Source organism: Odontesthes bonariensis, chromosome 4 (genome assembly GCF_027942865.1).
Source record: "Odontesthes bonariensis isolate fOdoBon6 chromosome 4, fOdoBon6.hap1, whole genome shotgun sequence".
Lineage (NCBI taxonomy): Eukaryota > Metazoa > Chordata > Actinopteri > Atheriniformes > Atherinopsidae > Odontesthes > Odontesthes bonariensis.
Window position 1 is genome coordinate 25,052,483 of NC_134509.1, and position 14,016 is coordinate 25,066,498.

A 14,016-nucleotide genomic window follows, 5' to 3' on the forward strand; every position below is an offset into this window, starting at 1 on the left:
AAGGTTTAAATAAAACATGAAGGGATTAATTGAAGAAACAGAACAGCGACTTCCCCTCATGCCACTGCCCTTCTCCTCCTCTCTTTGTTTTTACATTGAATAGAAGCCACAGTTTTATTCTTCACAGCTGAGAAAAGGAAATTCAGAACTGGGTTTTCATTGTCAGAGATAATCTTCCTGTTAGAGTTGAGTCTGCTTCACGGTAACACCCTGCTACAACAATCAATCATTAGTCACACTTGATTTAACTCACATTTATGATGCCAAAAAGTTTAATCACCGTCTTAAAGGTTCCTTTTGATATCTGCGGTGTTCCATGATAATTACACTCCTGTGCACTGTAATCATGGCTAAATTACAGCATGAAAGATAGGTATAACAAAAGTTATTTGTTTGTGACCACCGGCAGCTACAAACGTTCTGAGCACTTCCTGTATCATTTGTACAGATTGCAATGAACATCTTTATCTGAAAACTCACAAACCAAAGTCCCTCAAGCAGGAATTTTATCTTCATTAAGACTTCAGAGGATTAGAAGTTGGGAGTTGGTGGAGTATTTCTGAGTCATACAGTTAACCCCTTGTTATGAATATATATATAAAATAAAATTCCACAAATGTGAAGGCACCTTCATTTTTTTTTATTATAAAGGTCAAAGAAAAGCTTTTAAAGACGTATAGAATTTATTGAGCTGCGGCTACTGAGTAACACGTGTCTGAAAGGTTTACTGGATCTTTGCATCCTCAGTTTGTTTTAAGTAAATATTCAATATTATAGACGTCTATCCTGCCGAGGGAGATGAAAAGATCTTAATCTGGGTGTGAAGCAGATGCAGTGATTACACGTCTCATTCACTGACAACATAATTCCACTTAAACTGAAAAGGGCTGCATTGATATGTGATGCAGAGCAGATTAGAGAGGAGAGTACTGTGTGAGTTTTCTGAGTCATTCGGCGAAAACGCCCATCTCCACTGACCAGCCCAAGCAGACATGAGCTCATCTGCTTTACTTTAGCACTCAGCTACTGTCAGTCATCTGTCTCCACCTGGTCTTCTCATACCTGTCTGCCTCTCAGTGTCTGTGCCAACGTTGATCTGCTCTGACTCAGTTACAGTGGAGTGAAAGAAAGTCTGAAATGTGAGAAATTTGTTTACACAGAATGTAGCGATCCCAGAATAAAAAAACTCTTCTGTACTGGACCCCACAGATCACTTCAACCACACACTCTCTGCCCACTCCTTCACCCACGAGACAAAAAACCCCACCCTTTTTTCCCTTTTACCTCTAAGATCCTAGTGGGAGTTTTTAATCTCACTGAGGATCTTTAAGGAGTCATTGTTTTTATAAATGAGTTCTGACAGGCCAACTGAGATTATACATATCGAGGGTGATTAAGGGCTAAACAAATGAGCTTGTACTTCTCTCCAGTCAAGTCAAGACTGACCTGGGACTCTCAAACTGAACCCTGAAGTCTTTAACTCTAAATACTTTCAAATGGCTTCAACTCCTCAAACTACCAATGATTTCACCTTTTTAAAAAAGTACGCTTTGACTAATGAAAATTGAAAAAGTTATATATACAGGGGGTTTGCAGGCCACTTAAAGGAATAGTTTGATTTTGAAGAGCATGTGCAGTCTGGCTCAAAATTATTAGCACATGTGTTTTAAGTGCAAAATTTAGAAAATCCTATAAACTAAAATAAGCTACAGATAAAGTGACATTTGCATCTGATTGCAATCTAAATAAAATGTGCAGTTTCCAATATCCAGAATTTCCAGTGTTTTGATTAAAAAATATATTATGGTTTTGCTGCATAAAAAGAGTTGAACTCTGTTCAGTTTTTTACAGCAATGAAGAGAAGAGAGCTGCCTGAGAGCATCGCAAATGCTATCATCATTAAACACTATTCCAACTGTTTCACAGACACACTTCCACCACATGGTGTTAAGAGGAAAGTCTGTGGAGGTTGGTGCAGATTGTGGCAAAAACATCAAAAGTCTAAGTGGACACAACTACTGACTGAAAGGTTCAAAAAGGTAAAACTATGTTTCAAAATCAGCGACAATCTCTTCGGAGACTTTACCGAAACGAGGGAACAAAATGCATTTGCATCATTTTGTTGCTGTTAAAAATGTGAAGGTCTTTGTCTGAGGAATATTCTTTCTTTATATGAAAGAGTCGTACGATAGATGGGTAAACAGGGATGATGTTGATGCAGGTGTTAAACAAAGGTGTTGAGAAATCATTTATGAGGAGATCAATTTTATCAATGGTGTTTTGTTCCGACTAACAAGTAAAAATGTTATTTCTTTGTCTTCAATGGTTTTATCTGGATGGTTTAATAGGGTGTTTTTTGGCTTTAATATCTTAGGATATTGTAACATTTACTCTTCCAACAAACTTGCAGTGGTTGCTTTCATATAGAAACTTCGGTGAGAAGAAAATCACAGCTTGGTTCATATATACTATGAGCCTCAGCCAGTCATCTTTTCCCAGCTGAATGACTGAGGTTGCTGCAGATGTGACCGTCAGCTTCACAATGTTGACAAAAGGTTTGAAGATGTGATGCTTTGGGGGTTCCCCCTCACCTTTCATGTGTTGTGTAGCCTTTTGTGTATGATTTATGTTTGTGGGATCACAATTTATTTTCTGAAACTTTGCTCTTGGGGTGCCTGAAATGCCTCTTTAATTAAAGTTTTCATTACTCTCACAAGAAGCACTTTCCGTATAATTATATGCACTTTAACACCACGATATGAAGCATAAAATCATTGCATACAAAGAGGTTGGAGGTATTTTATTTTTTATGATTTTAAATTGATTTGAGATTGCTTGGATATGCCTCTCAGCTAGCAGGAGAATGGAAGGTTTGGCAATTCCAAAAAGAATTACAGTCTCTGAAAATATTGATTGAAAGAGTGATACCGGAATATATGTGCAATGTTGTGCAAGTCTCTTACCTCTTCTGTTGTCTCCTTTTCCAGGGTGTTCAGGCTAAAAGACCTGAACATTAGAAGGTTCTGGAGGAAGACACCATGTTTTAATTGAAAGAGGGGGATAACAAGTATTGGAGTGTTGAACTGAGACACTGGATTTAAGTGGACTGGGTGAAATGGTTTTCAATAATGTCCTATTTGTATAAAATATATCACCCTGTCATGTGGTTTGAGCTTGGGGAGGAGGAAGTGATGGTCTTTAAAAGGAACAGGGGTCTGTGAGCATTTTGTGAGGATATTTGTTCATTATGGGTGAATAAACATCTCTGCCTCAAGCCTCCTGTTTAAACCAGCCAATACGGGCTTCCCTAACAGCCTCTTTTGTAATTTTTGCTTTTTATTTTTTCCTCACTTAACAATATCCCCATGAAATATGTTTTAATAATAATAGCATAGCAGCTAGCATCATGCACGACATCCAAAGAGCATCTGATCTAGCTGTTAGCCAAATGGCTAGTTTGCTACGCATCAAAGAAATAATAAAATTCTTTCTTGGAGGCAGCTTTTAATCAATCGTAGGAAAATGGGGTAGCATAAAATTAGCTCTTTATTTACCATGCACAGCACAGTTCCCTCCTGACATGCACAGTCAGTGTTTAACGCAAGAGATGATACTAGCTTAGTTAGTCATGTGACACTCACCTTGCAGGCCTTACCAGCCTTAGAGTTTCATTTTTAAAGAACCAACTTGAAATCTGTTTTCATTTCCTCATCGAACAGACAACAACGAAAGCATCAACACATATTCAGAGATTTTCCCTTTTGAAGTGCACACCTGAAAGCTGCGTCCAAACTGCAGTACAGCCATCCAAGGATCGGTCGTGCAGTTTATGATAAATAAAGGAACAGTAAAGCTAATAAAGGTTGGTCAAAGATACTTGGGGACAGGTATATGCAAGTTAGGTGGATTAGGCAATGCATGTAAGTGTGGAGTATGGAGCGACCAAACTTTGCTCACATTATGAAAAGAATGATCACAGACACTCTCCCCATGGATGTGAAGTGACCTACATGTGCCTGATTCAAACTCAAACACCCCCGCCTGACACCAGATGTTTCTCTGCAACAGCAAAGAAACTGGCCAGAGTCCAACACCAAGATAATGACGGCACACACACGCACAGAAACAGTATCACTTTAGGAGCTGTGTCTCGACTGAGGACACAAGCCAAAATCAACTAAATGAACAGTGCGCACACATACACACAATTATCCTAGACGGAGTGGCAAGAGGGAAGTTGTGTGTCAGATGGTGAACAATAGGGAATTGTAAAATTCCCTTGGCCCCATGCAAAAACAATGTTGGTGTTTGGATCAAGGCTGCGTCGCTTTCATGCAGCAGGCAATCAGTCAAAAGTTCATCAGTTTCCTGCTGGTTTTACCAGGCAGACTACAATCACTCCAGATAAGACTATCGTTAAGAAAATAAGGTGGTCTACTACACTTACTTATCGCTCTTTTGCTCCAAAAGAATAGCTGACAAAAACCTTTAACTGCTCAAAGTATCCGAATGCAAACACTTATTTTGCTTTGAATAATTTTTTCTGCAACAAGATTTGTCAAAACAGCATTTCTGGACAAAAAATTGTGAGATTTAATGGTTGGTTTAATTTGACCGAGCCGTCGTTGGATTTCATCACCGTGCATCTTTTCTACCAAATGAACTGACAAACGATATTCTTTGCAAAGTACTTAGTGTGAATATTGACTAACGGTGGGACTCTAGAACAATAAATCAACACCTCCTCTATTTACACTGGGATGCCAAATGACTGGTGTGATCACTGCAATACCTGCAGGTATTTACAAAAGCACACAACAGTCATGCATGCAGAGGGGCACGATTGTATTTACACGTAATCTCAGTGATCCAGACTGAAAGCACCCTCTCAAAAACACACATTCCACAACACTATCCTCACAGGAGTGGAAAGAAACCAAACCCTGGTCCTAAAAAGAAAACAAATGGTGGTTCTGCCAAGCCCATGGCTGAGCTGCGGAGGAAAACTCCCTCCTTTCTTCTCCACCCTCCTCCTCATAGTCAGGCCCGCCCCAGATCCTGCACTATATCAACAGCCTGCCTCCCTCTATCAAACTCCACAGTCCTGCCACGGTCCACAGCTGTGTAACTGTCCTTTTTCCTCGTGTTCTCTCTTGACCAGCAGATAGTCAGCCATCATGTATTACAGCCAGAGCATCGCCAGTGGTCCTGGACTCATCAGCAGACAGAGCCGCAGCTATACATCAAGTGCTGCTCCTCACAAGGCTCACAGTGTGTCAGGTCTCAGCTTTAGGAGTGGCCCCCGCATCTCCTCATCCTCAGCTCGCATTGTCTCCTCCGGCTATGGAGGTGGCTATGGAGGCGGCTTTGGAGGCGGCTATGGAGGTGGCTATGGAGGCGGCATGGGGGGCGGCGGGGGATTCGAGCTCTCCAGCGCCTTGGACCAGAGCACCGCGCACCTGAATGAGAAGGCCACCATGCAGAACTTGAATGACCGTCTGGCTTCCTACCTGGAGAAGGTCCGCAGTCTGGAGGCAGCCAACTCCAAGCTGGAGATTCAGATCAGAGAATACTACGAGCAGAAAGGGCCGGCAGCTGAGAGGGACTACAGCCACTACTGGGTCATCATCAACGACCTGAAGGACAAGGTAGAGTGTGTGAAAGCCTCCAAAGATTAAACAGCAGACAAGACAAATATTTGAAGTGCTGTTAATGATTGTCAGGGGAGCTCTTTAAAAAGGGTCAAGACATAATGAGAGCCTGTATAACTTAAAGTGCCACCGAATCCTTGGTGTTTTAACGGGCAGTTAACATTGATGTGTGATTTGAAGAAACTTGAAACAAAAAAAGAAGGTTTTTTCAAGTGTGCATGATAATATGACCTGAAGTCATTTGGAATGTCTGATCAAATGTACCTGAGGGACTAAAAAGGTTGATGCAGAAGAGAAGCCCTCAGTGTTAAGTAAAGAAAAGAATAAAAAGTGTTGGCAAAAGAATAAAATCAAAAACTGTAGAAGTCTGTACTCTTTGTAACCACAAATCAACTGTGTAACTGAGGCCAACTCCCACTATTGTTGCTCTTTTCAGATCCATCGTGCCACCATTGAAAATGCTAACATCCTGCTCCAGATTGACAACTCCAAACTGGCTGCTGATGACTTCAGAACCAAGTAAGCACAAATTGTCATATGACTGTGGACCTTTATCCCAATAAGGATGAAGAAGCAGACATTAAAGTGACGGTCATCTGATATTAGTGTTCTCTACTCTCTGAACTAATTAGATTTGAGCATGAGCTGATGATGCGCCAGTCAGTTGAGGCTGATATTGCCAACCTCCGCCGCCTGCTGGACCAGACCACCCTGACAAAGGCAGACCTGGAGATGCAGATTGAAGGCCTGCAGGATGAGCTGGCGTACCTGAAGAAGAACCACGCAGAGGTGACTGCCACGCATTGACAGCTATCAGTTATATCAGCGAAGGCCTCTTATTTTTCACACCCGTAGAGCCACTCTGCAAAAAGACCTTAACACTGACTTCTTATTTCTCCAATGCTTCGTTCAGGAGCTGGCAGCAATGCGATCTCAGCTTTCTGGCACAGTCAACGTGGAAGTGGACGCCGCACCTCAGCAAGACCTCAACAAAGTGCTTGACGAGATCCGCGCACAGTATGAAGCCATCACTGACAAACATCGCCGGGACCAGGAGGCCTGGTTCAGTGAGAAGGTAAAAAGATTTTTCGTGTAAACAAAGGAATCTCATCCCACACATTGCAAATGACTGGGTTCACTCCCTCAGAAGTCTAGGCTGTGATTAAACATAATCAGCTAAACTAAAAGAGGTCATCACCAAGATGTCTGACTGTGTCTTTATTTTTCTATGTAGTCATCAACTCTGTCCAAGGAGGTGGCTTACAGCACAGAATCAATCCAGACGTCCAAGACAGAGATCAACGACCTACGACGCACACTCCAGGGCCTGGAAATTGAGCTGCAGTCTCAGCTTAGCATGGTAAGGAAAAAACAAACAAACCCTGAAGGCCAAAACCGTCTCTTCACATTTCACTGATGTTGCCTTATATGAGCAAAATTTCCAGATCTCTTTCTTGTCAGGACAAAATAAAGAAACACTTAAAGGTTAAAGAGTAAAGGGGAGGTTGAGAGGGGGAGTGCACTGAAAGAATGAAGGGAGCGAGAATGATGAGAGCAGTAGAAAAGGGAGGGGTTCCAGCTCAGGAAAACATTTCACAGACATCTGTTCAAATTCTGGAAGTCATAAAAGAACTTGAAGAAAGCTGAAGGAATGCTGAACTGAATGGCCAAAAGTTGCACTCCTATGGTTTATCTGTGCCCAGCTGGACTTAGACACTCAGCACTCCCTGCAACAACCACTTACTGCTGCTGTGTAGCAGTGGAGGAAAGTCAAAAGATACACACATTCAAAATCTCTCTTAAGCTACCTTTTATTCTTTAATAAAAGGAGGGAAATGCAAAGCAAACAAACCTCCTTCTGTTGCCTGGCTTATTGCAACCTGGGTGTGTCTAGTAGGCATAGAATAGGTCTTTAAACATACAGAGCAAAAGCACTTAGCTAGTTGCAAGAAGAAACAACAAAATATGTGTGTCATAATGAATGTTGCTGAAGTCAGCTACTTTATCTTCTTATCTTCTAACAGAAAGGCGCTCTGGAAAACACGTTAGGAGAGACAGAGGCTCGCTACAGCGCCATGCTCTCTGGCTACCAGAACACAATCAACATGCTTGAAAGTGAGCTAGCCAACGTGCGCGCCAGCATTGAGCAACAGGGCCAGGACTACAGGATGCTGCTGGACATCAAGACAAGGCTGGAGCAGGAGATTGCAACCTACAGATCCCTGCTGGAGACAGAAGAGTCCAGGTAAATGCAGGAGCATTGACTTAAAACACAATTTATACCAACATGCATCATTCATGAAGAACATAAAGCATAAGGCCTCCTTACTTATTGTTTTTCCCCTATGCCTTTCTCCCCTCTCCTGCATTTTAGACCAATAAGCAAAGGTGAGTGACTTATTTTGATAAAATTCATAATGAAGTGCAAATTATATAAAGAAAAAAGCTTAAAACAATGAGCTCATGATCTCTTATTTTATTTTTTAACAGGTGGCAGTAAGACCACAGTCACAACCACCACTGTGCGCTCTTCCAGCTAGGAGGTCTGACTGGCAGGACAAGCTGTTCTCAGACACAAACACACACACACACACTCCAACTAATAAAAGCTGTTACACGAGACGAGTGAAACTGTACTAAAAAATGTTAACAATGAAACCTGTGTTAAAGTTTATGATCCAACAGAAGAAAACTTGATGTACAATACTGTGTGTGTGTTTGGGATCTGTCTGAAAAATAAATCTGCTGGTGAAGATAAGAACTGTGTTATTTTCTGACTTCTACGGTCTCTCACAAGAACCACTTCTTTTTCCATGACATCGCTATGTTTATGCAGTCTCCCTGGTTACTGCATTACATTTTGGGAGGTGGGTTGAGGGGTTGCGGAAATCTAGCTTACGTAACAGGGCTGCTGTCAGGAAAAGGGTGAACAATGGTTGAAAGCCCCAGTGTGGAAAGCATTAGGATCTGGAGGAAAGGCCGGTCAGCGAACTGGGCTGAACGGCCCCCTTGAAATTCAGCATAAAGAAAAAAGTGCAAGTTATGTGACCACATTAAGCAAATGACCCCAGGGTTTGCTCAGAGAGGTTTTGCAAATAAGCCACACCCAAATGGTTGACCAACTTTGCCCGGAAAGCTTTTCAACTGTGTAACATTAAGTCTGTGTAAGTCCTGTCACCTAGAAACAGGACAGAAACACTGAGTGGGAATGCAAACAGTGACTAACAGAACAAAGAGACTCAGTGTGGAAACAGGTGCTATCAGCACTGGACTCTGGCCTCTTTTATGAACTCTGAACAATGCCAAATGGCCAATGAGCTGTTATGATACTGTAATGATAGTTATGTTAGTTAGGGTGGGGCACCTCATCTCGCCTGGTGGCGTTTATGTTTGGGTTTTGTAAAAAAAAGATCATTATGTTCATGTGCAGTGTTAAAATCCAATGAAATCCTGTGGGAAATTCATCATTCTTTAATGATGGTGTAATGTTGGCAAGAGCAGAGCGTTTATAGGGAGGATTAAATTTCAAACTCTCTCTGAGGAGATTGTCTCACCCATATTTGGAGCCATTTTGCTGTCTATCAGTGTCCATTCCTCACTTCACTCCAGTTATGCTTGTAATTTGATAGGAAAATCCAAAGCGGAGGTCATGCAAAGATGTTGCACTTGGATCAAACCATTTTACCTAGATCAGTGTTTAACCAAGCTGGCCTTTTAAGGGGAGGCTTGTTCCACTGGTGTTTTTGTATGTTGTACTCTTTTTAGTTGCTTCTCATTGCTAAAATGTGCCAGACTTCATCCTTTTTGCACCACTTTAATGTCAAGTCAAGTCAGTCATGTTAAAATATTAAAACTGTCTCGGGTGACTTTGTAGCGCAGAGCCACATGTCTTGCTAAAATCTGTGACTACTGTTAGTTTCATTGAAACAAACAGTCCAAATCTTAATTTATAGAGGCATCAGAACATCAAAACTTTTTAAAATTAATTACTGCTTATGATTATGCAAACTGCAAAGGTTAAAATAAACGCTCTGAGTATTTGAAATGTTCTCTTGTTTCAATGTTTCCTGTCTAATTTGTTGTGTGAAGGGATCCATCTAAAAAAACTGTGGAAAAATTAGAGCTCGAGCACAAATTAGGGAAAGGTGCTTATTTTCTATCTCACCATGGGTTACATAAATAGATGGATCTCACAGATTTGTCTGCATGATCAATTTTATTAGATTTCTATCAGGTGACTATCTTAGCGTAAAGCTTTGGATGCAGAGGGAGACAGCCCATGTCATGTAATCATGTCTAAACATAAAAAAACAAACAAATAACGTGTGGAAAATAAACAGTGGTCAGTACTCTTGGACAAAAATTAATCCCCTTTAAAACCAAACGGCATTGTGTTTTTGTGCTGTTTAAATGAACAAAATATAGAATACCACGTTGTTGGGGATTCCTCATCTCCAGAGGTGCTGGTAGAGACACGAGGAGTTTACATCTGCTCATTACCATGTAATGAGCAATGACCATTAATACTGAGCAGTGGTGCAGTGCAGACTACACACACTAATACCTTTGCTCAGCGTTGAGGATATGTCCTTCTGAATCCTCTGTGATGTCTGTCACATTCAATATCGTGCTGCAAGCTTTTTTTGTGAGGGCGTGACCCACGCTTCTCTGCCTCTGACTGGTGTCTACTTGTTGCTTTCACTGGATTAAGGTGGTTTAGGCATAATGATCCAGTAAAGTACAGGCAGAGTTGGGCGGGTCATGGTTTACTGAAGTTACCTCAGAAGTTCACATGCCTGTTGGTTTGCTTCATATATTAATGTACCAAAATATGGCCTCTGAAATATTTTATGAATTAGAGTTAATAGGAAAGATTGAATCACAAAAACAAAAGGCATTTTACTAAAGAAGATTCAGTATTGGAGGAAGGTTAGAGAATATCTGTAAATTATAATTTTGTGTTAATATTTTCTCTCTGAATTCATCCATCCATCCATCCATTATCTTCCGCTTGTCCGGGGGGTCGGGTCGCGGGGGCAGCAGCCTTATCAGAGAAACCCAGACGTCTCTGTCCCCGGCCACTTCCTCCAGCTCTTCTGGGGGGACCCCGAGGCATTCCCAGGCCAGCCGAGAAACATAGTCTCTCCAACTTGTCCTGGGTCTTCCCCGGGGCCTCCTCCCAGTGGGACGGGCCCGGAACACCTCACCAGGGAGGCCTCCAGGAGGCATTCTCACCAGATGCCCGAGCCACCTCATCTGACTCCTCTCGATGCGGAGGAGCAGCGGTTCTACTCTGAGCCCCTCCCGGATGACCGAGCTTCTCACCCTATCTCTAAGGGAGAGCCCAGACACCCTTCTTCACCACGACGGGCCGGTACAGAGCCCGCATCACTGCAAACGCTGCACCAATCCGTCTGTCAATCTCCTGCTCCATTCGTCCCTCACTCGTGAACAAGACCCCGAGATACTTGATCTCCTCCACTTGGGGATCTCATTCCCGACCCGGAGAGGGCATTCCACCCTTTTCCGGCCGAGGACCATGGTCTCAGATTTGGAGGTGCTGATTCTCATCCCAGCCGCTTCACACTCGGCTGCGAACCGCTCCAGTGAGAGCTGAAGGTCACGGCCCGACGACGCCAACAGAACCACATCGTCCGCAAAGAGCAGAGACCCGATTCTGAGGTCGCCAAAACGGACCCCCTCAATGTCCTGGCTACGCCTAGAAATTCTGTCCATAAAAATTATGAACAGACCAAACTCTGACACCGGTCATACAGAGACCGAACAGCCCATATCAAGGAGTCCGGCACTCCATACTCCCGGAGCACCCCCCACAAGAGTCCCCGAGGGACACGGTCGAACGCCTTCTCCAAGTCCACAAAACACATGTAGACCGGTTGGGCGAACTCCCATGCACCCTTCAGGATCCTGCCGAGGGTATAGAGCTGGTCTACTGTTCCACGGCCAGGACGAAAACCACACTGCACCTCCTGAATCCGAGATTCGACTATCCGGTGGATCCTCCTCTCCAGTACCCCCGAATAGACCTTGCCAGGGAGGCTGAGGAGTGTGATCCCCCTATAGTTGGAACACACCCTCCGGTTCCCCTTTTTTAAAGAGCGGGACCTCCACCCCGATCTGACAGTCCAGAGGCACTGCCCCCAATGTCCACGCGATGCTGCAGAGGCGTGTCAACCAAGACAGCCCTACAACATCCAGAGCCTTGAGGAACTCAGGACGGACCTCATCCACCCCCGGGGCCTTGCCACCGAGGAGCTTTTTGACCACCTCTGCCCCAGAAATGGGAGGCCCCACGTCCGAGCCCCCCAACTCTGCTTCCTCATCGGAAGGCGTGTCGGTAGGATTGAGGAGGCCCTTGAAGTATTTCCCCCACCGACTCACGACGTCCCTAGTTGAGGTCAGCAGAGCCATGCCGTCACCATACACGGTGTTGACGGTGCACCGCTTTCCCCCCTGAGCCGCCGGATGGTGGACCAGAAACTCTTCGAGGTCGTCTGGAAATCATTCTCCATGGCCTCCCCGAACTCCTCCCAAGCCCGAGTTTTTGCCTCAGCAACCGCCGAGGCTGCGTTCCGCTTGGCCTGTCGGTACCCATCAGCTGCTTCCAGAGTCCCACTGGCCAGAAAGGCCCGATAGGACTCCTTCTTCAGCTTGACGGCTTCCCTCACCACTGGTGTCCACCAGCGGGTTCGGGGATTGCCGCCACGACAGGCACTGACCACCTTACGGCCACAGCTCCGGTCGGCCGCCTCAACAATGGAGGCACGGAACATGGCCCATTCAGGCTCAATGTCCACCCACCTCCCCCGGGACATGGTTGAAGCTCTGCCGGAGGTGGGAGTTGAAACTCCTCCTTACAGGGGATTCCGCCAGCCGTTCTCAGCAGACCCTCACAATACGTTTGGGCCTGCCAGGTCTGACCGGCTTCCTCCCCCACCAGCGGAGCCAACTCACCACCAGGTGGTGATCAGTTGACAGCTCTGCCCCTCTCTTCACCTGAGTGTCCAGGACATACGGCCGCAAGTCCGACGATACAACCACAAAGTCGATCATCGAACTGCGGCCTAGGGTGTCCTGGTGCCAAGTGCACATATGGACACCCTTATGCCTGAACATGGTGTTCGTCATGGACAGTCCGTGACGAGCACAGAAGTCCAATAACAAAACACCGCTCTGATTCAGATCGGGGGGGCCGTTCCTCCCAATCACGCCCCTCCAGGTCTCACTGTCATTGCCCACGTGAGCATTGAAGTCCCCCAGCAGGACGAGGGAGTCTCCCGGAGGAGCACTCTCCAGTGCCTCCTCCAGGGACTCCAAAAAGGGTGGGTACTCTGAACTGCTGTTCAGTGCATAAGCACGAACAACAGTCAGGACCCGTCCCCCCACCCTAAGGCGGATGGAGGCTACCCTCTCATCTACTGGGGTAAACCCCAATGTACAGGCGCACAGCCGGGGGGCAATAAGTATGACCACACCTGCTCTACGCCTCTCACCGCGGGCAACTCCAGAGTGGAAGAGAGTCCAACCCCTCTCGAGGAGGCTGGTTCCGGAGCCCAAGCCATGCGTCGAGGTGAGTCCGAATATATCTAGCCGGAACCGCTCAGCCTCGCGTACCAGCTCAGGCTCCTTCCCCAGCAGAGAGGTGACGTTCCACGTCCCAAGAGCCAGCTTCAGTAGCCAAGGTTCAGACCGCCAAGGTCTCCGCCTTCGGTTGCCGCCCAGCTCACACTGCACCCGACCCTCTTGGCCCCTCCCATGGGTGGTGAGCCTGTCGGAAGGGGGACCTGTGTAGTTTCTTCGGGCTGTGCCCGACCGAGCCCCACGGGCACAGACCCGGCCACCAGGCGCTCGCTGGCGGGCCCCACCCCTGGGCCTGGCTCCAGGGGGAGGCCCCGGTGACCCGCGTCCGGGCAAAGGTACACGGTGTCCAATCATTTTATTCATCATAGGGGGTGTTTGTGAGCTGTTCTTTGTCTGGTCCCTCATCTAGGATCTGTTTGCCATGGGTGACCCTACCAGGGGCTTAAAGCCCCGGGCAACATAGCTCCCAGACTCATTGGGGCACGCAAACCCCCCCCCCCCCCCCCCCCTCCCCCCCCACCACGGTAAGGTGACAGCTAAGCTCTCTGAATTCACTTGGCAGAATAAAAGTGACAATGTGAAATGCTTAATATCCACATTTGGCCAGCTGTATTCAAATATTCTTCCAGCTGTATGCCAGAATTACTGAAAAGAACTGGGGACTCAACTGACTAGCCTCACCAGAAATGACAAAACCAATCAATTAACTGTGCTTAATTTTAATTTAAGCTACACATCTGTAAAGTTGTGTGATTTTAATTGC

General features: G+C 45.4%; 1 protein-coding gene across 1 annotated transcript; it reads left to right on the forward strand.

The window, feature by feature from the left end:
• Positions 1-5,075: 5,075 nt before the first annotated feature.
• On the forward strand, positions 5,076-8,412 carry LOC142378791 (keratin, type I cytoskeletal 15-like). Its single transcript, XM_075463677.1, has 8 exons — positions 5,076-5,648; positions 6,088-6,170; positions 6,284-6,440; positions 6,565-6,726; positions 6,886-7,011; positions 7,676-7,896; positions 8,026-8,039; positions 8,142-8,412. Exons 1-8 carry the CDS (start codon positions 5,178-5,180, stop codon positions 8,189-8,191), a joined length of 1,284 nt encoding a protein of 427 aa, XP_075319792.1. The 5' UTR covers positions 5,076-5,177; the 3' UTR covers positions 8,192-8,412.
• Positions 8,413-14,016: the final 5,604 nt, after the last annotated feature.